The sequence below is a fragment of the Cardiocondyla obscurior genome, linkage group LG26 (assembly GCF_019399895.1).
Source record: "Cardiocondyla obscurior isolate alpha-2009 linkage group LG26, Cobs3.1, whole genome shotgun sequence".
Lineage (NCBI taxonomy): Eukaryota > Metazoa > Arthropoda > Insecta > Hymenoptera > Formicidae > Cardiocondyla > Cardiocondyla obscurior.
Genome location: NC_091889.1, coordinates 863,076 through 889,096, shown reverse-complemented (window position 1 = coordinate 889,096; position 26,021 = coordinate 863,076). Strand labels below are relative to the sequence as shown.

The following is a 26,021-nucleotide window of genomic DNA, read 5'->3' as shown; positions in this document are numbered from 1 at the left end:
GGTAAGTCAATTGAGAATTTTATTACTAAAAGTTGAAATATTTTACTTAATTCTTTTTTAATTATCAGTGTTTATAAAATATATCAATTTGTTGATATATTTTTTAAAGGAACTGTATCTTCTCGATATCAAATCAGTATTCTAAAAGTTTCTTAAATTTGAATATAATTAAAAATGTTTTATGGATCTTTTAACCATTTTCTTTGTTTTTCTTTTTCGGACGGAAAGGTAGAGTCCAGACTCCAACTTCACGTTTAAAAGTAATTTTAGATTCTATAAGTTAGATTACTATTTTTTTTTTTTTTTTAATAAACACAGTTTTATCATTTGTAATATATATTTTATTTCTTTCATTAGGATTCTTTCTCTTTTTCCTTTCCCTTCTTTCAACAGACATATACTTAAAACAATTACATAAATAAATTCAATTGATTGGGGAAGGTTAACGAGACCCCATTTTTCCGTCCGAAAGTTAATGCCTATGTAAGTTACAATAAAGACCACCTCCCGCCCAACATTAATTATATAATATCTTTTTAAATATATAAATTCGAAAATTTCTACAAATTTCTTTTAAGGGCTAAAAGTCTTAATAATATATTTAATTTTGATTGCAAAAAATTTCTAACGCGTCACATATAATAATAGTATGGCAAAATGTGTTAAAATGGTACTTCTTTGTTTCCAAATTTAAGTCAAAGTTGTGATGTGATGAAATAATTTCGTAATTGGAGTGTTTAGTACTTATTCCGTTAGTACTTAGTGTCCCGTTAATTAATACCCCTGTCCGTGTTTTTATACTAAAAAAATACGGCAAACAATTACCCTCGTTCTTATGAATAAATATTATTTTTTTTTTTCCTTTTTTTTTTTTCGTTTCTTGTTAAATGATATTGCTACGTCCGCGTGGAACGGCCCTTAAAGTTTTGTCGATTGAACGTGACGGAACGTTCGAGGAATGGGCGTAATAAATTCTAATATACGCGAATTGTGAATTTGCGACACACAGATCATTAATTATGCATGACGACGGATGAGTGACATGTCCGCGAAAATGAGAAATATGATTACACTTCGATATTGAGGTAGTATAACGTTGCTTTGAATTGTAACACATACTTCTGATTATTTAAAAGCGCGTTTGAAATTGGTGATATGATGAAAAAAGCGACATATACCAAGAACATGATATACACGTATAATTCTTCTTTCGATGCAGGCCCTTGATCAACATCCTAGTAAAGAAAATGTTGACAATATATTGGCGGTTTGCTAGTAGACTCGAATACATTATTACTATTACGGCAGATATTTACTGCATAAGCTGTATTTTTGCCAATATAGCCTGCTGACATCATCTGGCAGCATTCTTTTAAATATTGCAACAGATTCGATCACATCTATGTCTGCATTAAAGTCATGTCTTTTTTTTTCCTTTTTTTTTTCCCTTTGTTGATACAGCTTATCGATATAATTTTACAGTAGATCGTTGACAGAGACCAAATAGAATTTGTCATTTTGCAAACATACGAAATACGCCGGTTAGTTAACTTTAATCCACAAAAAAAAAACTGCAGATTCTTTTTAGACGGTTGCGGAATGTATCGTTACACTTTCTTAACAGAAAATTTGTTTTTCTTAAGACACTTTGCCTTTCTTTATAATTATAAAATGATAGATTCTAATCGATTTCTGCAGCCAATCTGTTATCATATTTTGTTAGCAGATTGTGTTACATTTTTCGTTGACAATTTGGCCGATATAATTTGTAGCAGACACTGTCGGCGAAATCTGCTTTTGACAATTTTGACTATCAGAGATTATCAGATTTTCATCAGAAGCGTTGACATTGCATCTCTCTCTTTCTTTTTCTTTTTTTTTTTTTTGCGTATGTCTACTCGACAAATCAGTGTATATATACTGAATATAAAGTCTTTGGTAGAAACTATTTGGTACATTAATATCCGTTTTGGAAGGTCGTGCAGAACCATGAAGCCTACAATGACTAAACAGCTTGCGAGAAGAGTTATAGTTCATAAGAAACAAACATCAACAACAATGATTGCTCAAGTATCAACAACATTAATAACATCTGTATTTATAATTATCGTCATTATTGTGATCGTTCTTTTTTTTTTTTTCTTTTTTATCTTGATCGTTTGTTATAATCACCATCAATATTTCAGTCTTTCGCTACATCTTCAGTTTCACTTGATGTTTATGTAATTGGCAATAATAATTACCATCGCGCGATCATTGTCTTCAGCAACATTGTTTCTATATAATTTTAATCGTCACTATGATTAACTTCTTCTCCGCACGATCGTGTAATTCTCTCATGCGAATTACCGTACGCGTCACATTTTTCCGCTACCGACCTTGCTTATTAACGATATATTATATACGCAACGTAAAATAGCAGTACAGTAATATCCACGCTAATGGATATTCGTCATTGTTCACGAGATATTGATTTAATTATATACGAACAATATACATAAAATTGGTCAGTAGCTTCATTTAAAAAATATAATCGAAGCCATCTAATCTTACAACACATTTACCAACACATGTTCGTATAATCGCGTTTGTAAATATCTTGTAGTATAAAATGTTTGGAATCCTTTTAGTAAACAAAATGCAAGCATTAACTGCTTCATTTCTTCGTTTGCATATAATTACGTAATAATATATTATGCGCCAGTACATGTTCCAGTACAGTATACACAGCGCTAGAAATATTCATAGTTTATTAAAGTAACAAGAAGTGAAATACTTTGGAACTTTATCTACAAAAAAAGAAAAAGAATAACCAATATTTTTATACGCAGTTTTTTTTTTTTTTTTTTTCTTTTTAACTCTATACTATCTGATGTTATAGATATAGAAACATAGCGGCTCTTTGTATATGATATATACAGGTGTCCTATAATACAAGTAAAAATAATGACTTAAATCTAAAGAATAAAAAAGAATTGTACATAAAAGTATAAATAACAAATATTTATTATGCGTGTCTTTAATATTTTGATTTAAAATGATGGAATACCTTTGTGCATACAGTAATGAGTTAAAACGATTAATGACTCTACTCTTGCACAAGTCTAGCAATTGCAATGTATAATCGTAATTTTTTTAATGCAATTGTATATCTTTTTACATCAATTTTTAGACAATTGAATACATCTCTATACAAAAGTATGTCACTTATGTATATTCTTTCTTTATTTTGTGTATAAAAATATCTAGACAAAATTATCAAAAAATTTTTTATAGTACAAAGATTATTTGAAAAGTTCTCCGAATTAAATATTCATAATACTTGTACAACAGATATCGTATGCTACATGGAAAGTTTTAATCAATTTTTTTTTATTGGTAAACTGAAAATGCGTGTGTGATTAAGTATTTTGTGAAAAAAAAGTAGAGTTGTCTAATAAATTTTACATACGGTATGTATATCTTTATCTACAAACCTTTTTTTTCAAAAATATTTTATCCCAACACACATTTCAATTTCGTATACTTTTTAAAAACCACAGCAGAGGATATTCTTTAAAACATTTTAAACAAATAAATATGTTAAACGAAACGGTTTAAAATTACATGTCTTTACAAGAAGAATTGACATTTTTTATTTATATCTGTTGTGTAAGTACCATTTGTGTTTAATTTATAGAATTTTTCAAGTAATTCTCGTATATAATACTTGTTAAAATATATTTACAAAATACATTAGAATGAAGTATTCACAGAGCATATCTCATAAACTGCTTTAGGATGATGTTATTTCAGTACTTCTATAAATATATCTTTTAAAAAAAATTAATTCATGTAAAATAAATCATATAGTGTCATTAAATAAAATATCAACGATCTTGGAATCTTAAAAATTATAACATTGCAGGTTTTTTTCTTTTTCTTTTTTCTTTCAAAGTAAATATGGATTTTTATTAAATGCTCTTTTCCATCAAAATATTTTTTCTATCGTAAAAATAAATTAAAGAGAATACCCTGTGTATAATTGTAAACAATTTAAATTAAAAAATTCTACATGTATAAAATACTAAGATATCTTGAATTTGTTTAGTAAAATCTTATATAATTTATATTTGGATAGACGTTGAAGTAAATTCGATAACAAAATTTATTTAGTCACATCTATCCAAGTTTAATAAAGAGAAAATTTCATACAAAAGATCTTACTGCGCTACAACACTTTGAACTCAGTTTTTCAAGTAGGTTTACTTTCCCCGTCATATTATTAGTTACAGGACACCTCATATATGAACAATTTCCTCAAAAGCAACGACATCGTAAGATCTTTATTTTTTTTTTCTTTACTTCTTTATGCAAAGCATTAACTTACCCTGCCTTAGATATTTATTAAACTTTATAAGTACATGTTATCGTATCAAATCATACACTTCACTACATGTCAATATAATACTGAGATTTACCGACTTTACAAAACAACTGAAGTTAACTCAGAGAATTATTGTCGTAATCGTCTGCAATTGATATCTTGTGCTTTTAAGGAGAATGCTATTATATATAGCTGTGTCATTCTAGCAATATAATCTAATGACTGCCTGCTACATTTCGATATCTATATGAAAAATCGCTCGAAATAACTAGTTTTTTTTTTTCTCTTTGTGAAAAGATATACAATGTGATATATATGGCGCACCGATTTATGCGTGTACGGCATAAAAATCGATCGGATGAATCTTTAAGTATCGAATGTATCATGTAAGTTTATCTTAACAGCTTATGTCAAAACACATTTCGGTATTACCAAATGTCATATTTGTCGTAACAATATGAAGAGATACTCCTAGCGTGATACTTAAAGCTCTTACAACTTTTACAACACACTTGCGCATATATAGTAGCAATAACTGGGGTTTTGGACTAGACATGATGCGGTTGAATATGGGACAGCCGACTTGATAAGATGGATCAGGATTTCATACTATTCTCGTCCAGACGCCTTTCCGTCGCCATGGACAATAGATTGGAAAATTCCATCTCTAGCAACTGCCTTGCCTGTGAAAATAATATAAAATACATTTATTCATGTTTCCTTTAAATTTTCGTTACAATACTACCGTGAGCACTCACCTGTGTATTCTGTGTGGGAATTTGTAAAGTTAATGCAAAACTGTTTGCATCGAAACTTTCATCTAAAGCTATGAGCGCACCGTGCACCCCCGATTCTAAGAGATTATTTCCGTATTCCTACAAGTATACATTGAATGTCAATTTTTTTTGTTAGAAACTGATCGTAGGCTAAAATTAATATTGAAAAATACTTACCTTTAAACCAATCGACTGTACCCATCTTATGACACGATCGTTACTCCACACGAGTACATCCATATTAGTACTTTCTGCTATTCGTCTTCTTTCTTCTAATTGATGTCTATCATAATTTAATCGTTTTAAGCAAGAAATGCCGTACTGCAAACTTGTTCTGCAATAATATATTGACGATATTATTATAATATTACAATAATACTGCTGCGATTTTAATAAGCGTTATAATATGCGATTACTACATTAAAAAAAAAAAAAAAAAAAAAAAAGAAAGTTTTAATGTATTAATTGCGACTCGTTTTGTGAAAGCTTTCAATTAACATTGTCATTTTTTTCTTACCTATGGAAGCTATCAACCATTCTCAATTGACCACGAAGATCCTTCTTCGTAAGATGATCGAGCATTCTAGCATCAACAAGGCACTCCATAAAAGTGGATCGATATTGAGGCAGCCCGAGGCTCGGTAACCAGACATTACCTATCCACTCATGATTCATATCACCAAATGCTAATGTTGTGCGAGAAGTTTTCGGCGCTGATGGACTTGTAAGTGATACCATTTCCTGAATTGCTAATCTTAGCTTTAATCGGTGTAAAGGATTACTGTCACAAAAATGCAAAAAAAAATCACGTTATATTACTAATTATAATATAATTTTTAAAATATTTTTATCGCATACCTTATACCAATCTCTCGCTGAATCTCGGTATCACTAAGAGCACTCATAATAGCACCGCTTTTAACGTTTGCTCGACAAGCGGCGACGTACCACGTTGGCATGCCCACCCAGAGTTCCAGCCAGGCGACGACTGTTGGTCCATTCCACAAGGCGAAAGGCGTTCCGGCTTTCATCGCTTCCGCCAAGAGCTCGTGCCTCGAGGAATCCAACATACTATCAAACATGCTTGGATTAAAATATTAAATATACACATGCATAAAGCATTTTGATATCTTTTCTATAACTCATTCATGGACAAAATTTTTTTAATTGAAGTAGTGCAGTTCGTGGAGGTAAGAATATTTCCCCCCCCCCCTTTTTTTAAATTAAGTTAACAAAACCATTAAAAAATTTAAATGTAAATACCTTTTCTTTTTCCTACGATCGAAATCACTTTTACTCCCAAGCGTGCCAGCTACACACACATTGTCCCCATAATCTGGATCAGCTGGCGTGCTTGCACCTCCCATACCTGGTACATCCCCTGGCATTGGTGTATCTTTTCCTTTGATCTAAGTTAACAGAAAGATAAAAAATTATTATACAGATAAGATGCTTTGTAACTATTGTAGTTAAATTTATTTTTTCTTTATTAATTTTATTTTTATAATACGGAAGTTTGTGAGGTTTATATTTTCATTAATTAAAAAAAAAAAAAAATTAATAATAAGGCATATCGATACTTGCAGAATAAGAATTCATCCTCCTAAAATCTCACACACTTTCGCATTTAATAATATCGGAGTAATGAAAAAGAAACAATCTTTTACCTTTTCCTTTTTGCTGAAAAATCTACCAAGGCTACTTTTAATGCCTTTCTTTTTTTGCGCCGCTGCGACCGCGGCTGCCGTGGCAGGACTCATGGTTGACTGTATATGCAGATGCGAAGTTGATAATTGCCCAATGGGTAGTCCGACGCTGGAGAAGTTGTTTTTGTGCAAACTGTCCTGGCTGCTGTGGCGTGAGGACAATGGGGAAGGAGGAGTTCCAGAATTGAGTGCGCCGTTGTTATGCTGCCCATGCCTGCTGCATGGAGCGCTAATCTAGTTACTATTTCTACTCTAATCAATGCTCCTACATTTTAATGCACAAAAACTTTTAGCTTTTTCGCATTTTTCTTTTCTTATTTTACATATTAAAATGTGTAAATTGATTCAATACGTTTATATGTTGATTGTATTGTATTATTTTACGTAATTCTTCTCGATTTTAGTTTTTGTTCGTCTAAGACCACAATGTCTAAAATCTATTGTGAATTGGGTAGATTTATGAAAATGTAATGAGTATAACGACAAGCTGACATTAATTTTTCCTGAAATTTTTAGAGCACTAACGGAACTATTAAAGCATACCACTGTGCACGAGAATCGATATTGCAGGCGTATGAGTAATATTTTGCACGCTGCAATTTTCTTTTTTTACATTTTTGAATAAAGTATTTAATAAAACGATGTGATTGCTCGAACAATAAACAAATTACCAGCAATGTGGCTTGGGCTGACTAGAGAGTGAGCGAGCCGATTGATTTGATGCTCACAAAAGCCATTCAAATATGTCGAGCACAGCGGTATATAATAATGCGATTTACATGCAGTATTAGTATTATTAATTAACCTGTGCGTGGGAAAACCACCACTCGGAAATCCGCTTTGTCCGGTACGTCTGATAGCACAAACAATGAAGGATACGAACTTATAAGGTTTTAATAAATTTTATCTCTATCTAATTTTAGCTCCAAATGTAAGACAAATGTCAAGATTAAATAACAAAAATTATTTATATTATAATGCAAAAAAAAAATATATATATTAATTGGTTTGTCTTGAGAATAGAGTATTTTTTCCAAACAAGATAGAAACTATACCTTCTAAGTTCTTCTTGGCTGTGAGCTAATGCTTGAACGACTCGTTCTAATCTCAGCGACCTGGCTGTTAAAGGAGATGCCGCGTCGCTGCCACCGCTTCCCATACCGGTACTATCTCTTTCACTAACCGAATGCAGTTCTTCTCCCGACAACTGTAACTATCACAAATAGAAAATTTTATTTTATTTTTATGTGTAATTAATAATAAGATATCTCTTTTAATGGCAGATTCATCAGTCAAATTTGTTTGCAACGCAAACGTAAATTTTGCATACCATATATCTTTGTTCTAAGATCACGGTTAAAGTCTTAAGTGCGGGTAAGAATTGGAGCTTTCGTACACTTTTGCATAATGCATTACGCGTTATGCTAAAGTATATGTGAAAGCTTTTCTATATTATGCATGATGAAAAATACAATTTAAATTTATTGATTTTTATATATCCTTTGTTTTTATGTTTAAAATATTTTTTTAAATATTTTAAACAGTTAAGAAAAGAAAATATATTTGATTGACTGAAAAATCGTCATTAAAAGGACTTACTTTACAATATTATACGTATAAAATATTTCTAATTAATCTCATATCTTTATAATATTGTATATTGCAATCTATTACCCATAAAATTATTAAGTCTGTTTTTTTGACCTAAACAAATGGTGCTAATTCCAATATATGATAGATGAAGAAAGATTAACTTTGAGTTAGTGTAACTGAAATTCAGCTGTAAAGAACTCAGGTCTATTATCTATATAACAAAAAAAAAAGAGGAAGAGATTTTTACTTTCTTTAGTTCTGGGATTTTTTTCTACAATACAAAATTTATAAAGATTTTAATAATCGTTAAAAAATAATAATAAAAATAAAAATTTGAAATTAATAAAATATTACCTAATATAAACGATTCCAAAATATAACTGTATTGTAAATTTTATTCGAAAAATATTTTAATAACGATAAAATAAAGTTGTTAGTTAACCTGACTAGCGGGAAGAGATTCCGATAATTGGCCCGGACTAGCCAAGGAAGCGGCATATTGATGTAAATGCGCTGGAGACATTGATGCCGGTGCCTACGTGAAAAAGAAAATATAGAAATATAAATAATATGATACGCGCATACTCTAAGGCTGGTATTTATTGTCCATTTTTATATTTAAGAACATCTTAAGTGCAGTCTTGTGTGGTTTCAGACACGAAGTTGTATTAGCGTCTTAAGACGTTATCTAAGACGGTCTTTTAATAAAGACGAACTATGAATACCGACCTAAGCTATTAAACAAATATAACATAAATAAACAATTATTGCATTTACGTGATTACTAACGGTGTGGTACTTATGCAAATAATCCCTGTTTGGACTGTGATGTGATTTTGGTGTGGATCGCCCACTCAATGGCGGCGATGTTCGTTCGAGGCTTCGGCCCCTCGCTAATAAATTCATATGTTCAAGACTACCGACACGAGACTCCAGTTCTTCCGCACGTGCTTCCGTACTCTGTTTTTCTTCCTACAAAATCCTCTATGTTCAATCCAAACTTAAAAACAATTGATTCTTGCAGATTTTAAGGTAAGACAAATATTGAAATAGATGAATGTGTGTAAAAAAAAAATAATCTGTTGAATTTGTAACACTCTGACCTCTTTTTAACTTTTACATTAATATACCGAATCCATATAAAACAATTGTGCACTTAAAATTCATTTTATAACAGTAATTACCTGAATTAATCTAATTTCTTTATTAATAGCATCTAATTGTTCTTGCAACATTAGTGCTAATGTTTGGGCATCCGTATGTCCAGTAGGGCTAATTACGTCTGCCGTACAACTGAAGATACTTTCGTTATCCCCATCGCCTTCCGCGTCACTCGAAACATCAAATGCTTGTTGGACATTAGCGAGAACGTGTGCTTGTTGTAATTTTTCCCACTCCTGCTCCGCCAAAGTTCGTGCTACATAATTCTAAAATATAAAAACTTATATTATACACATGCATATATGTAATGTATTTACTTTTACACATATTTAATGCGATTATTTATTAATTTTTTATTGTATACTGATATAAATAACATAATACCTTTGATGAATCATCTTCCATAGACCGTTTTCCTCCTCTTCTAGGTAGCGAGTGTGTGTCGAAACTGCTGTGACTTGCGCTCCTCGAAAAGGAGCCTGGATCAACAGCATTCGGCGATAAACTTCTCGTTAACGCGTCCGTTTGTTGAATATTAAATGCAATTTCCTGTTGGAGCATTTGTCTTTTAACGTTGTCAATTTCTAGACGCGCCTTGCCCAATTCTTTGACTATATCAGCCTTTTCATTTTGGAGATCCTCCGCTACCTTTCTTAATTTTTCGAGTTCCTGAGTAAGCGCATTTTTTTCTTCTAACGCGTGCATTCTCTCTTTCAAATGCACTTGCAATCTTTCATTGGATTCTAAACAAAAATGTTAACTCTTAACTTCATGTCACTTAAAATTCTTGATGTATAATATTCTTTATAGCGATAAACAATTACGTAAATAGGCATATAAGCTAGTACATAAAGTTCGATATTAAATATATTTGTATTTTTTTTTCTTTTTTTTAATATGAAAATTATTTCTTAGAGAAATTTAATACAAAAAAAAATAGCACGTTAACATTACCAGATAAAAGTTTATCGACGGTTGTACTAAGACGTGTGTTATGTTCCTCATTCATCTTTAGTCGTTGATTTACACGCATCACTTCTGCATTTTTTTCTTCTAATTGTGCTTCCAGTCTTTGAATTCTATCCTCCGCGCTACCGTGCCTCTCCTGAGCCTGCTTAAATTGTGCATAATTAAAAAATTATTGACGTATTTATAATATTAAATTCTATTAGACATCTAACTTAACCTAATCAGATTTAATGAATATTATTTTAATTCGTTATTTAAGAATGATTTCTTTAACTCTTTCGTTCCTGATTTTTTTAAAGTAATAATTTACATGTAATTTACTCAAATATTATATTTATCATAAATGGTTTAATCTAATTAAATGTATTTTTTTTCTGAACTATTATTTCGATTTTTTTGGAAGATATAAATTTTTCAAAGATTAAAATCATATATTTTATCAGGCACGAAATATTAAAAATTTTCGATTTTGTTTGAATGATAAATATGAATTCTTATGATTGATTGAAATAGCCTAAGATGAAGTATGATTAAACCAAAATGTGATTTAGAGCAAACAATATAATCATTATATTATGTTTTTCATATGTATATAATTTTAGTATTATTCTTATGTATTCTAAATTAGGTATTTTATGATAAAAACATTAATTAAAATAAAAGCGTGATATATACGAGCGAGAAAAAAGAAAAAAAAAAATTAATAAACATTCAAAAAGTATGGCACATTATTTTTTAAGCTGTAAATTATGATATTTGAAACACATCCGTCATTTGCAGAAATAATAATTTGTACAAACCACAAGTTGATTTCCACTATTCATGCTGCGTTATATTAATTTGCAACTGATATAAGATAAGACATAATCAATATTTGAAAATATTTAACTAAAAATTCTTGATGCAAATAAATTTAACTTGTGAATTTAACTTATATTTATATTTAGCAATTTGTGTTTTTTATCAATAATAATTGCAAAAACACATTGCAGTGCACAAAAAATATTTAATCTGGTCTATATGCTGAATACTACCATTACGTATCAAATAGTAGTACAAAGCATAGAGCAACAAATTATCATTATTTCTTGAAATCAACTGAAGTATAATAAGAATACTCAGCGGCAATAATACAAGTTAAGAAAGATAAGCTCTCTATACACAAATCATATTTGAACGTTAAAGTGCAGAGGAATAAAAAAGAGAGAGTTGATGATGTGACATGATTCCTCTGCGTACCTGGTTGGGCCTCCTCACCTGCGTCAGAGCCTCCATCCTCTGTTTTAATTGCTCTTCCATTTCTGGTAACTTAGCATATTGAGCTAATTTCTGTTCCGCTAGTTCTAATTTCTCTTGTATAGCCGCAATTTTTTCCTCTTGGAGCTTTAATAAATTTAAATAATCGTGAAAAACTGTGCTGTAATTAAAATACCGGAAGAAAAGATAAATATTAATGTTTAATTCACCTTTAGCTGAGCCTTTTTATGCTGCAACTCTTGCTCCAGCTTCTCATTGAGGTCATGAAGACTAGTAGACTCTCGTTGAGCATTGAGATATCGTTTTTCTAGAGTTGCTATTCGCTCCTCTTGGTCCTCTTTTTGCGCCACATTTTCTCGCAAATCTCTTTGCAGTTTAAGACCTGCCTCTTGTGCTTTCAGAAGATCTTTTTGCGTTTTGGATAGCGTTTCCTCTAATTCCGCGACACGGCCACTTAGTTCTGCTACTCGTCGTTGCCATGTACTTAATTCCGAGCTCTAAAATAATTATAATTTTTTATTAATTTATAACTTATCAAAATATTAAAAACTAACCACCATTCAAGCTACTTGTGTATTATAGGAACGGAGAAGTGTGAATATTATGTAATTCTACGCAAAACATGTCATAACCAATTTTTTATAACAATTATCTATATAAAAAAAAATGTGTACTATTGTATTCATTAATTTTATCTTTTAATATTTATTTGTAACTTTCAGCATTTGTTAAGATAAGAAACCGATGGATACTTCCTACAGAAAGAATGTCGATTTAGGTAAAATTTATTGTCAATCGCTAATCATGCAATTATAAAACATTTAAACATAAATGTTCATTATGCTCATTCCATAACATACCATAGGCACCACATAAAAAAATGTTTTATATACGTATATAAAATTTAAAAGTTATAAAAATTTATCAAGTAAATATCATGTATGATTTTTTTCGAATACTTATTTTTGCACGTTTGTCTTTATTTGATATTGAAATTCTTTTTAATTGCACTAATCTGTTATATACGAGTGAATCATAATGGATGAAAGCAATGGACGACTGAAACTAAAGTTAACGCTGTGTAATGCTGTATACGGAGCTCTCGCTTGGTAAGGATTTACTACCATCCGTTATGATTCAACCTACACTATAAAACATGTACAATTTCTCTTTTATCGTCAGACTACTTACAGACAAAAATATTAATTATTATTTAATACAAATTATATTAAATACTAAATGTAATTCATATTTCGCAATAATGGGCAAATTAATTTCTCTATTTCATGCACAATCTCGTTTATGCCACTGGTGATGTACGTCGCTATTAACGTGTTAATTGAGAATGATTTAAATTTCGATATAGGTAATATTACGTGCCTTCGTCTTATACACTTATTCACATACAAAGATAAAAAACTACCTGAAATTCTGTGCTACCTGTTGGACTTTTTTTTTTTTGTTTTTATTTTATTCGCTGCGTCAAATAATACAGACTCATACCTGCTTGTCGAGAGTGGCTTGCAAATCTATTACTCGTACTGCTGAATCCTGCTCGGTTAGATCAAGACTCCCATTGCTCAGTCTATTACCAACTTCGGTGGACTTCCTTGTACCTGGTTTTTGTATCGATTGTTGCAGTTGCTGCTGTTGCTGTTGCAATTGATGCTGCTGGTACTGTTGCTGCTGCGGCTGCTGTTGGCTTGCTGCCTGCTCAGTCTCATTCTGCCCGATCACAACACTACATTCAGAATGGCTCGCTCGCATTGCCTCTCCTGCATCGCCGCGCAATTTCCAAAAACTACGTCTAATCTACACAACTACGCAACTGTATGACTATCATGCACGATTATGATTAATACATTCTCGTAGATGCAGTGACATGATGTATGACAGAAAGAAAATTATCACGATAATTCACGTAACATACAGGACAAAAGTACACCTGTTCAAGTATTACTCTCAAAGGAATGTAAAAACGTGTTTACGTATATTTTGAATAAAAGTTTTGCCTTTAATGTTATGCGGTCTTTAACGTTACGTGCGATATTAATAATAAACACAGGAAATGTTTGAAATAAAATGATAAGATGATACTATACTAGAAACACGATGTTAATAATAATTCAATGGCGATTTAATGAAAATGCATCGTGTGTTTGAGTAGATATTGTGGAAGATTTTGTACGTCAATTGTACGCCAATTAATAATACGGATTTGATTCTTGGGTCTTACTTAAATTACGGGGCTTTCGACGATGTAAAGAAATCAGAGTATCCAAGTAAAACTTTAACAAGTGAAGGAAGAAAGGATATGCTAAACATAAACATGCAACGTGAGAACGAGTTTCACAAATGCATTTTACGACTTTCAGAATAAATCTTAAACAACTTCCACTTATCCATGATCGGTGCGAAGTATGAAAAGCGTATGTAACTGTAAATGTATGTGCGTACGTATGGCTCGAATCAAAATCGTAGTAACGACAAGATTTTTGTTACCTTATTCTGTTGCTGACTTTCCTCCGCCTGTCCATTTTCTTTAGGTCTATCGTCTAACGCTTTCGACGGATGTCCGCTTACTTTATATTGTTGAAACTGCAACGACACTTATATTAGGTGGCGATAAACGTCACTTAGAGTTCAAAGCTTCAATATTTATAACATTTAAGACCTACATCTTATTTTGAGTATAGATTCTCAAGAAATTATAGAGCTCACCTCTTCTTTAGTGTGGGCTAGTTCTTCTTCAAGACTTGTATTTCTTTCGAGTGCCACGCGCAAACGCTCACGTACCTAAAATTATTGTATTAGAATATTTTAATTAAAAAAAAAAATATATATATATATATATATATATATATATATATAATCGATTAATATTCAAATTGACATAAGATTTTGTTCTTTTTTTTTATCGCGTATCTCATAAAAGAAATTAATCTTTGCTTTGTGATAATAACTGCGACAAAAATGCAATGTATTTAATAAAATGGAATAGAATACCTTTTCGTCCAAAGCCTTGTGATGTTCGAAAAGGCTTTTTAAAGCTTTAAGTACTTCCACCTCAGACGATACACCGGATTGTGCAACGGCTTGACGTTTTACAACCGTCATCCTGAGCGACCGTTCATGCCGTGATACTAAACATTCTAGATGTTCTAATAAGAGCTGCAAATATCAATAACATATTAATAATAAAACTAAGCTAATTAGTTCGTTATCATTAATTTTTTTTTAATTATTACTACATTTAATTATTATTGGACTCATAATATGATAGAAAAATTCTTATCTGTACCCGTGTGTTGTTTCGTTCTGCTTTTAATTCGGAAATTTCTTCTTCCTTTTCCAGGATGCTGTCTCGCGCTACCGCCAGTTCTTTCGTCAGTTGTGAAAACTCCTGCAATAAAACACATTGCGTACATATTTATACTAAAACAATTAATTTACAAAAGAAATATATCTAAAGAATTATTTTTTTTTTTAATGCGTTTACTGCTAACGTGACGAAAAATGATACGATATAATGGTAACAATATTTTAATACAATGTAACAATTTATTTATAAGACATCAAAGTTTGTCAGGAAACCGTAAAAAAAAAATGCAGTATACAAAGTGAATTTTAATGAATGAACTTTTTGAGAACGGTATACAAAATATCAGAACAGTGGAGTCAATAAGTTTCCAGATAGGTCAATAATTATAATATTATTTAATAAATTGGCCAAAATAATTTTAATAATTTTTATAACAAATCTTTTGCACGAAGAAGCCCGTATGCATCTTCCAAGTTCACACTTAGCGCTGGGTCTTTTTTTTTTTAAATTTTTTCTTTTTGTAAAAAAAATCTTTACTACCGGATTGTGTAATACATAACTAAATAGAGAACCACTGTTCCCCTAGCTAATGACGTGTAAGAGGCGAAGTTCATTCATGCAGTGGCAAGCGAATGAGTGGGGTGGGTATTGATCGGCAAAGCGCGTACACTTAGTGCATTGCACTCTTTTATGTATACATGCTTGTCACCTCACAAATTTTGGTTCCACCAGCACCCAATAAGTGGCAAATGATACGGATAGAATCATTTTCCTTTTATATATGACTTGAAACAATTGTTTCATTTTTATTCTTTTAAAAAAAAAAATAAAAATAAAAATAAAAATAAAAAAAAAAGATTTCTATTTTATTCCTAATGGAATCATTAATTAAAAATCATAAAAACATTTACGTAAAATTAATAAATCAGTACCATAATTTTCCATATCAAGCTATCGATATTACACGTATAAGTAACGATCACCAGCACAATTGCACATACGTTACCGCTGGAATGCCCGAAATTGAAAATATAAAACGCTATAAAATTAATATCAAATCAAGAGAACTGTCCTCGCATCGCGAAGTATATGCTAATGATAGTTAATTCCACTCTCGCTGCAAGATCGGTCTATTAATAAAACACCATCAACTTGTACTTCCAGATCGCAGAATTCGCGACGGTAGGCTTGCCGCTGACCGCATGGCGAAGTCTTTTTTTTTTTTCTTTCTTTCTTTTTCAATCCGACTCGTGTTTATATTTAACATTTAATTCTTATCCCGAATACGAGTTCGTGCTATTCATGCTTGGCCCGTAATCCATACCATGAGTCTTATTTACGTTTGGCCCAGATTCCGTACCGCGAGTTTCACTCGTTATTATAGGGCAAAAGGTCAAATTCTATACAAGCAATTGCATATTGGAAAATTTTTCATTCGGGATTATTCGCATACTCCGTTAAACTATGCGCGCCTAATGCGCCCGGGCTTAGGGAAAACGTTTGTTACCAATTCTACGATTTCCGCGGGAGCGAGATCGTCAAAATTATTTCAGAACAAACAATATCGATTCGGCTTCGAGATTAGCCACCGACACCACCTAAATTTACACGAAAATCTGAAAAGATGTTGGCGCGGAGATGGAAAATGTGGAAAAATCATCGACGCCCCAGCTGGTTCTTGTTCTCCACAAAAATTATGACTTAGAATTATAACGAATTTATGTGAACTAATTAACAGCGCCGCGAAAGTTGAACAGAGAATACGAATCGTTAAATTACCGAAATATGCAGCAAGCGTGAAGCGAAATATATCAAGATCTTTTTCAACGTCTTTCAAAAAAGGCCGAATTATATTTAATCTTATTAACACATTTTAATATAATGCACGAGAACATTTCGTGAAGAATCGAGAGCAAGAATCTAGTGGGTCTTTGTCTTATTTATTTATTCGTTCTTCCTTTATTTTCGAGTTATCAACTTTTAAAGTCTTTAACACCGTTGTGCTAAATGGAGACGTGTTAATTGAGTAAAGTCTTCAAACCCTTTCTTGTCCGACTTGTAAGAAGAAATGCACGACACGTTCATTAAACAATCACTTTGATTTAGCATTATTATTTTAACAGTTCCGTATATTTTTATCGTGCGTATGACACTAATTAATCTCATTAATTTAATCCTCTATTATTGATTAATCTTATCTACGTCAATCGAGATTCTGTCAGCAACAATTACAATAAGTACAATTAGACGACCGGCTTAAAATGTTTCTATGCGTGCAGGTTGTAGAAATAATCGGGAAAAAATATTCAACGTATGGTCAAACGAAAGCTTTAGCAAAAACAGCGCTATTATTTTACGTTAGGTAACTAATTAGGACGTCGCGTGTTTTATTCCGATTTGCGATCGCTGCTTTATAACGCGTTTGTATAACATTTTGTCTCGAGACAAATAAAATATAACTTCTCCGATATCCCACTTAAGATTACTATGATTTGTAAAGTTTTTTCGTTATACGTTAAATTTTATGTCGTTCGTCATGCGTCACGTGCTTATCTAAATTCAATTAAATAACGAGATCTCGTACTCTTTAATCAGCACAAATAATTGTCGACGCGAATTCCTTCGTTAACTATACCGGTAAAAATTCTTCCTTCGCGATTAAGAGTATTTACAATAATAATAAAGCGCGAGAGCTAAACTTCATACGAAAAATTAAAGAAAAAAAAAATAAAAATAAAAAAATAAGAATTTAATTACCGTTCCGTTGTCGTATTATTTTATTTATTTAATATAAAAGTTTTGTAGCTTACGAGATACGGCGTTTTGCTTTACGAGACATTTTAATGGTATTAGAAATTAAATTCGGGAAGTCTCTGTGAAATTATCCGAATAGATAATTGCACACATGTAACGTACGCGTACGTACGGAATTAATGCCGATGAATAAGAATCGATCGCGTTCAGCGGTGGTGCCTGCGTTTCGCGGCCGTTGTAAAAACTCGGTGAATTCTAATTGACACGCGTTTATCAATCTTAGCCGAAGGTACGGGCACGCGTTAATGAGATTCGCGAGTTCTGCAACGGTTGGAAACGTAACATTTCCGCCGAAGGCAGTAAAATGAATAAAGCAGAGCGATAGATTATACCTGCGATATTGTGCCACGGATGGAGTTGTAAGCAAACAAACAAGAACTGATACGAATCCGTACTACGTCTATTATTTTCTTTTGAAATATTTGCGCAAGTAGTAAACGCAGAAAATTTATTGCACTCTAGTATTTTCGTTTTTCTTTTTATCTCTCTTTTTTTTTTTTTTTTCCTCAGCGCTTTTGCTCGGCTTGATGCTCCTCGCACATCGATTTGTACGGCTACTTGTGGCTTCTCTCTTTATTTTTATTTATTTATCTATTTATCGTTTCCTCCCGCGCTAAAAAGGCTTATCTCGTGCCGATAAATTTTTTTTCGTTCAGTTCGAATCGCGTCAGGCTTGAGTAAATTAGCCGACGGACAACGCCGGCGACAATGGCAATAAAATTATAGTCCGATTCGATTAAACGTACGTGTAAAAAGTTATATTTTGTCGTTCGCGAGTTGTTTCTCAGAATACGAGATCGTACACAAGTGATTTGCATTCGTTGGATGAATAAAAAGGTGCGATAAAAAGTTGCGACATACGCATATCATCTGCGTTCCGCTATAAATCTTCGCGCGTAACGAGTCTGACCGGGATTATCAATCTTGACCCCGTTTATTCATAAACCGCACGCTTAAAATCAAAGATGGTAAAGCTGATTAAAATTATAGATGAAAAAAAAAATTCAACCAGCCTGAGGAAAATGGATTAATAATTAAACCGATTTCATCGATCGGGAGAACTCTAATTTTTCGATCGTAATCACCTCATTGTCAGTGCCTCGAATGCGTAATCTGATAATAAATTTCGCAGAAAGTTACGTCGGCTTTAACGATACATCAAAGAATAATATAAATAACGTCATCGTTCTCTCTACCGTAATTTAAAATAAATTGTCGAATACCATCTCACTTTAAAAACTTGTCCGGAAGAATTTTTTTAAACATAGATTTTTAAAAAATTTCACCATTTAATAATAATAATAATTTACGGGAGTACGAAAAGTTATTCGTTTAGAACAATATATATATTTTTTTTTTCCTTTGATAAAATTGTTTTTTTTTGGGGGCAGTTTAAATTTTAATCGCATTCATTTCGATCTTAATTTTTCCCCAAGCAATTATAATTTACGGGAGTACGAAAAGTTATTCGTTTAGAACAATATATATTTTTTTCCTTTCATAAATTTTTTTTTTTTTGGGGGGGCAGTTTAAATTTTAATCGCATTCATTTCGATCTTAATTTTTCCCCAAGCAATTATAATTTACGGGAGTACGAAAAGTTATTCGTTTAGAACAATATATATTTTTTTTTCCTTTCATAAATTTTTTTTTTTTTGGGGGGGCAGTTTAAATTTTAATCGCATTCATTTCGATCTTAATTTTTCCCCAAGCAATTTGCAAGATACCTCATGACCGACTACGGATAATAATACGTTAACATTAATTTACCTGCGGAATATTTGCATTTAGCTGCCGATTCAAAGCGTCTCGTTCCTTTTCAACCTCTCCCAATCGCGCCTCCATCTCCTGTAACCGCTCTTGATGCTCGCGTATTGATTCCATCATCTTGTCGCGTTCGTCCAGCATTTGCACCATTAGTTGCTCGATATTTCCATCCTCGCCGGAAAATTGCGAGCTCCGCTGGCTCATACTGTCCTCCGCGATTGTCGGCATCACGTCGCACATCATATTCCACATTTTGCTGGACGTTGTACGCCGATGTACGTCGTCAACGATCGTTCTTCGCGTATTTCGGAATTATTATTTCGTTATTATTCACACCTCGGAGGCAAGGAATCTACGGGAAAGAATTACCGGCGAATTACGCGCACACGCGTCGCTAATGGTCACCATTCATAGCGCGCGGTATAAGCGCATGTAAAATCCAGATGTGTACGCGCACACGCATACATACGGATACATACAGGCTCACACGCACACGAAGCAGACGTACATGTACACGCATTCATATGCACGCACGCAACATACATATATTACGTACACACGCACGCGCGCGTACGCAATATACAAAAAGGCATAAAAAGGAAATAAAAATCGGCAGTGATTCCAGCACGCTTGTTCGATATCTCGTTTTTTTTTTTTTTTTTCTTCTTTTCCTTGTCAAGCTTAGCTCCTCCTTGTATTAATTATCAATTGTTCTCTCCTTATTGTTTCTTTTCTCATTTTATATTTCTTTTTAAATTCGCCTCTCTCTTTCTCTCATTTGTCTAAGCGTCCGCACTCGCTGTCCTTCACTCAATATCTTTTTATTCACGTTACATTTTTATTTGCAAAGTTCTGTTTTTTTTTTTTTTTAATTTTTTGTATAGATTATATGACTTCATAATACATTGACGTATCACGCGATTATTCGAAGTACATTTTATAGAATTCTAATCGTGTGCAAGTATCGTACACGTCTAACTAAATCTGTGAGCTTTGATTTTTCGAATGCTCCTCGTATTTTTTATTTTTTTTTTATTACCGATTTCTAATTACTAAATAATTTCCCGTTCTCTGTATTATTCTAGACACGTATAAATGACTGCTTTGTATAATCTGTCACTAGACTAATCCTGTATTTCCACGAAAATGCTGATTCTACGAAATTTAAGCTTGTCATTAACAACCGGCCGGATTCGTGACGATCAGTACCTCGTGAAATACGTTTACCGACGTAGTCCGCGAGTAAATTGCATTAATTTTTCTCGCCACGTGAAATGTTGTCATTTTAAACGAAATCGACTGTCACAGGAGTCAAGCGTTTTCGCTTGTTAGCACGAAACCATAATAAAAACGCACGTTTCTCTCTATCCCTCGGCGAAGGCCTCCACGCGATCGCGCTCATTTCGATCGAAAGCATTCGTCTACCGTCGCAACTCCGTAGCCGACGTTTCCCGATTACGAGGCGTATTCGCTTTGCCGATTATGCAAGTGACGGGGATTCATACGTCGTGTCGTAATAAACGTCTCTTCATCGTATGCACTATCACATTTATCTTAGTTTAACGTGTACTCGCTTAATGTAGCAACTTTTAATAACAGATATGAGTATGCTTGTGGGTGTGTGTGTGTGTATGTGTGAGGAGAGACTAGCAGTTAAATCACAGATGCCTTATCACTTAAAAAAAAAAAATTAAATAACGATCCAAAATCAGAATAAAATATCATCCTACATTAAATTCCTTGTACGGATTAAAATCTTGAAATGCAGAAGATATTCACCAACAAAAAAAATTGTATTAATCTTCTATTACATGGATTTCTCTTAATTATTATTTGGAATTTTAAAGTTTTCAACTCAAAGTTTTAAACATATTCTTTTTTTTGTACTCTGATTTTGGTGGCGTGGAAATATCTTTGCGAACACAGCAGGAAACGGTAATCCATTCTAATAAAATTAATTAATTGTAAATTTTAATTTTAATAATTTATATCAGACAGAATATGCAAGAATATGTTAACAATTAATAATATCTTGTTTCTTTTTTTTGAAATAAAAGTTACGTATTATTATTTAGAAACGTTGAGAACGATCTGTGTATATTTTATATCTCTATACTTATCTCTATAGACAATCAGCTCAAAATACTAATTTTACAAGCAATTAATCGCTCGCATTGAGAAAGATATTTTGTTATCTCGAAAGCATTTGGTTATATTAATTTTTTTAAGAATTTTTTCTTTAAATATATATCAATCCCAAGTGCAATACCGTTTCCTTGCATTCGTTTTTCTGATTCTTTTAACTTACTTATTTCAATTTTTTTTTTTTTTTTCTTTCTTTTAACTATGTCTTTTCTAAGACATACCTTACTTATTCACCTTTCTATAAGCCTGACTTGTAATTTTAAAATCTTTACAATTTAATCAGCTGTAATCAATGATAATAATAGTACTAGCATTAAGAATAAAGTGCATATCCAGCCAATTCTTTAATCTTTTTGGACCAGATAAATTAAGAGAAAGACAGCAGCGGTTTTCCATTCTCTAAGTATCTTGTTCGCTTTTCTTCTCTGACTCGGTGCAGCAATCAGATTTTCATTTGTAATTTTGAAGGATTCAGTGCTCATCCATCTGAAGCCTGACACCCACTGAGCGTAGTTGTCATCTAGAAAGAAGTCGTTGCCACTTTATGCTTAGACCCTCGCGGATTCTTTTGGTCTCTGTCAAATTGCGCTTTGATTTTTCCTCGGTTGCTTTTTTTTTTTTTCCTTCTTCCTTTCCTTCGATCATTATTAAGACGTTAGGAGCTCTCTAAGACTCGTGCTTCTCGCGTGAACACAGTGGCCGAAATCCATGGGAAAAAAAAGATTACAAATCTCATGGAATTCTTATCGACGTCGAGGAGAGACGGGGGGAGAAAGAGAAAGAGAGAGAGAGAGGGGAAGAGAGATAGAGAGAGGGAAGAGAAAAAATAAACGAGAGAGGAAGACCGGATAAGACACGCGGCACCGATTTATACATACGATTCATATACGATGAACACTGCACTCCGCGACGCCGGAACTCGGAGTTCAGCCCGTAGTGGCAACGGCGACAACGACGCGGCTGGACATCATCTTAACGACACGTTGTATTGCACGAAACGGCAAAACGCCGACACACTTATTCCGCGGAATTTCTACCGCCCAGCTTCGGGTACGATACACCATTCCCAATACCGTCGGCCATCTTGCGCCATGATATCGCTGTCGCTGTCACCGAAGGCGCGCCCGACTCCGCCCGAGCGCCGTCGTTGCAACCGTAGTCCGTAAGCCCACGTTCCGCGATCGGCGGCGAGTGCATCGTGACTGCTCGAGATCAATCGCGCAAAGCGTACGCTGCGAAGCATGTTACGAAGCAGTAAAAAAAAGGAAAATTGTAAGTTAATTACCAAGACTAATTTGGCTGAAATAAAAAAAAAAGGAATAAAATAAAAATAACGAGAATATTTTGCCGAACAGAATTAGTGATATTGAATAATGTTAATGTTAATTTAAAGAAATTAAAATATTGCACGTATACACAATGTTCTGAACATAGAAATAGCCAAACTGTAATTTTTTTCTAATTAACGAAAAATTGATATATAATTTTAGTATAATTTTATCGTAAGAATGTTGATTAATTTACTTAATAATTATAATTTGATCTATACATACGTATTTATAATAGAATGTCTAACTGTATAATTTCGTACGATTGCTTCTAATTTTCTCTTCTAGTTTATATAACAGAAAGAAAACTTGTCTAAGGAATTATTCATATAGAAAAAATTAATGTTTAGTCTTTAACAAAAATTTTTTTTTAAATCAGTTTTGCGCGCGATGTAGCTTGCAGCGCCGCCGCCAGGTGGCGGTATAATCCGGATGGGCGCGCAGCTTGTTCATCGTAGCTGAACTGGCTGCACTAGTCTGCATTAGTTTATCAGTTATTTCATTTCTTCTAACGCGCAAAGAGGAAGATAACCTCTGAACTAAGCGCAGACAAGTGCAGCTAGCTTAGCTACAAGGAACAACCCCGCTGTAAAACAAATACCACTTATGAGACTGCACAGTTAGGTAGAGTTAGAATTTAAATTTATATAATTTGACACTAAATGTTCATTTTGCAACGAGCTCACGACTTCAAGTGACGAAGCACTGACGTCTAATAAAGGACATTTTAAACTTCTGCGCAGTGTAGAATTTTTTAGACGAATAAGTTTCATTTTTTGGTAAGATATAACGCCGTTAAATTTTGTATTATGATTCCTAATTAATATTTTATTACGATTAGCTGGACACGCTGGATTTTGCGTGCGTTTATTGCTAGTGACGTCAAAGGTTGCGGAGAATTTGATTGTCCAATGATGTGCTGGTGGAATTCAATATGGTACACCGAGACTGCGCTATGTTGCGGGATGCTGGATGATCAATAACGCGTGTTACACTCTGGACCAAAGAACCGACTGGTAAAATTACGTGCAACATCATGAAAGCCAAGACACATATCTGTGTGCCTGGTGCCGCCGGTGAGTTGAGGATTTCACGATTTTTACTGTGCGCAACTGTATAAAATATATTTAGAACATCAACTAAAGTAGAATGACACATAACCGTGCGTCCATAAACATTAATACCTTCGAATGTTTCACGCTTAAAACTACACAAATAATCGAAGCTAGCGACAATATAACAAATGTAAAAAAAACAAAAAATCCGAGGGTAAGTTAACAATTATCGCCAATTAACGGAGCTAGCTTATTTCGATACAGATGCCGAGTTTTATATTAATATTATTTGTCGACAGAATTCCTTCGCTTTTCAATGCACTTGTTTCATTGTTGTACAGGATTTTTTTTTTTTTTTTTTTTTTAAAAGATTATTTGCGCAACGAGCCACGAATGCATTGTTTGCTTCACTTATTTTTCGTTGGTTTAAACTAATGATTTTTTAATGCTTTTTTCAGTAACCCAAACGCGAGATTCTTCAAATCGCTGTAAATTATTTTATTGTTCGTAACTTTTGACTTTATTTTAATTATCTACACGATTTTTTTTACTTTACAATTAGAATATCATAATGGTATATTATTAAGTACGTATTATGTGTAAATTATATATAACAATATTTTTTTTTTAACTGATAATTTTATTGTCAAAGCGCCTCATAGAGGACAGAATTAAAATAATATTAATTTTCTATAATCTCATAATTTGGTCAATATGACATCAAAATTAATATTATTTTAACTTTTTGTTTCTCTTGGATACGTAATTTCATCATTCATATACAAAAGTATTCCATCCAAATATAATTAACATAGTTTTTAACATTTAACTTAACAGAATTTTTAATGAATTAATGGTTTATATATTTTTTAAGAAAAATCTCATTGTCACAAAGTACTATTGCACTCATATAAATTGCAGATTTACCTGTCGGAGAATCGATCGAAGAGATTGCCGAATCTGTAGATGAGCTACGGGAGAAACTTGCAAATATGAAAAAGCTTATGAAAGAACGAACAGGTACAACGTTGGGCGAGATTAGTGCTCGAAAAAGAAAGGAAACTTCTAACATGATAGACGGCAATCTTCTGTCCTGGATTTTCGGCTTGGCTCTTATGGGAATTTTAATCGTTAGCTCTTATGCCTTCTATAATCTTTATTACGCCGTGTTGAAACGATTTCCATCTCATCATACGGAATTATAAAGCGATAATAAAAAAGAGCGAGGCTCTAAATTATCGCAAAATTTAAATGTATATTGTAAAATCGGCTTTGTTTAATTTTCTCATCAAATAATAGGATTAATTCCAATGCATCGAACGCTCTTTTAATTTTCTTTTTTTTTTCTTTGACCAACGTGTGTTTAATCTTTTCAAAATTAATATAAATTGTAATATACAAATAATTTACGATAAAAAAAAAGAAAAAAAACCAATAAAAACTTTACTCAAATTAAATTTAAATAATAAAATTAATAATAACGTTTTGTATTTAATTATATTTTAATAATTTCATAACTATTAATTACATTTTTATTTAAATAAATTACTTTATTGTAAAAGATACTGTAAAATTATTTTTCGAAGTTAAAAAGGGATTAATAATTTCTGTACAGACAAGAATATTATTAACTTTAAGAAGATATTAATAATATTATATATGTTATTACAAATATTTGATAAAATAAAAAGATTGTATAGACGTAATTGAATAACTAATCAATTTTTAAATATTTTCGTCTTAATCCCGGCATGATCCTTCC

At 32.4% G+C, this 26,021-nt stretch overlaps 2 protein-coding genes across 22 annotated transcripts; one reads left to right on the top strand and one right to left on the bottom strand.

The window, feature by feature from the left end:
- Window positions 1–1,862: 1,862 nt before the first annotated feature.
- Window positions 1,863–22,943, bottom strand: Liprin-alpha (PTPRF interacting protein alpha). Of its 20 annotated transcripts, XM_070672557.1 has the most exons (23): window positions 22,755–22,943; window positions 19,735–20,083; window positions 15,130–15,231; window positions 14,835–14,999; window positions 14,550–14,624; window positions 14,331–14,426; window positions 13,332–13,553; window positions 12,038–12,325; window positions 11,811–11,954; window positions 10,557–10,716; window positions 9,987–10,345; window positions 9,626–9,868; window positions 9,219–9,413; window positions 8,884–8,976; window positions 7,904–8,061; window positions 7,654–7,701; window positions 6,810–7,065; window positions 6,406–6,551; window positions 6,001–6,213; window positions 5,660–5,923; window positions 5,320–5,476; window positions 5,125–5,241; window positions 1,863–5,049 (listed from the first exon to the last, which is right to left on the bottom strand). In XM_070672557.1, exons 2-23 carry the CDS (start codon window positions 19,981–19,983, stop codon window positions 4,963–4,965), a joined length of 3,837 nt encoding a protein of 1,278 aa, XP_070528658.1. In that variant the 5' UTR covers window positions 19,984–20,083; window positions 22,755–22,943; the 3' UTR covers window positions 1,863–4,962. The 20 variants fall into 20 exon arrangements, with proteins under 20 accessions (XP_070528658.1, XP_070528656.1, XP_070528659.1 ...); XM_070672555.1 differs by lacking the exon at window positions 22,755–22,943 and having other exon boundaries at window positions 19,735–22,650; XM_070672558.1 differs by lacking the exon at window positions 22,755–22,943 and having other exon boundaries at window positions 6,810–7,062; window positions 19,735–22,650.
- A 120-nt stretch (window positions 22,944–23,063) lies between these two features.
- On the top strand, window positions 23,064–25,965 carry LOC139111947 (uncharacterized). Of its 2 annotated transcripts, none has more exons than XM_070672617.1 (3): window positions 23,064–23,148; window positions 24,046–24,280; window positions 25,181–25,965. In XM_070672617.1, exons 2-3 carry the CDS (start codon window positions 24,241–24,243, stop codon window positions 25,462–25,464), a joined length of 324 nt encoding a protein of 107 aa, XP_070528718.1. In that variant the 5' UTR covers window positions 23,064–23,148; window positions 24,046–24,240; the 3' UTR covers window positions 25,465–25,965. The 2 variants fall into 2 exon arrangements, with proteins under 2 accessions (XP_070528718.1, XP_070528717.1); XM_070672616.1 differs by lacking the exon at window positions 23,064–23,148 and adding an exon at window positions 23,463–23,983.
- The last annotated feature ends 56 nt before the right edge of the window (window positions 25,966–26,021 follow it).

What these genes read in the sequence shown, in the direction of transcription:
- Liprin-alpha (XM_070672557.1), bottom strand. Translation starts at nt 19,983, where the DNA reads ATGTGGAATATGATGTGCGACGTGATGCCGACAATCGCGGAGGACAGT. An exon ending in AAAGTCAGCAACAGAATAAG is followed by an intron (nt 13,554 to 14,330) that starts GTAACAAAAATC and finishes GTGATCGGGCAG; the next exon opens with AATGAGACTGAGCAGGCAGC. An exon ending in AGCCAAGAAGAACTTAGAAG is followed by an intron (nt 7,702 to 7,903) that starts GTATAGTTTCTA and finishes TTGTGCTATCAG; the next exon opens with ACGTACCGGACAAAGCGGAT.
- LOC139111947 (XM_070672617.1), top strand. Translation starts at nt 24,241, where the DNA reads ATGAAAGCCAAGACACATATCTGTGTGCCTGGTGCCGCCG. An exon ending in CTGTGTGCCTGGTGCCGCCG is followed by an intron (nt 24,281 to 25,180) that starts GTGAGTTGAGGA and finishes TATAAATTGCAG; the next exon opens with ATTTACCTGTCGGAGAATCG.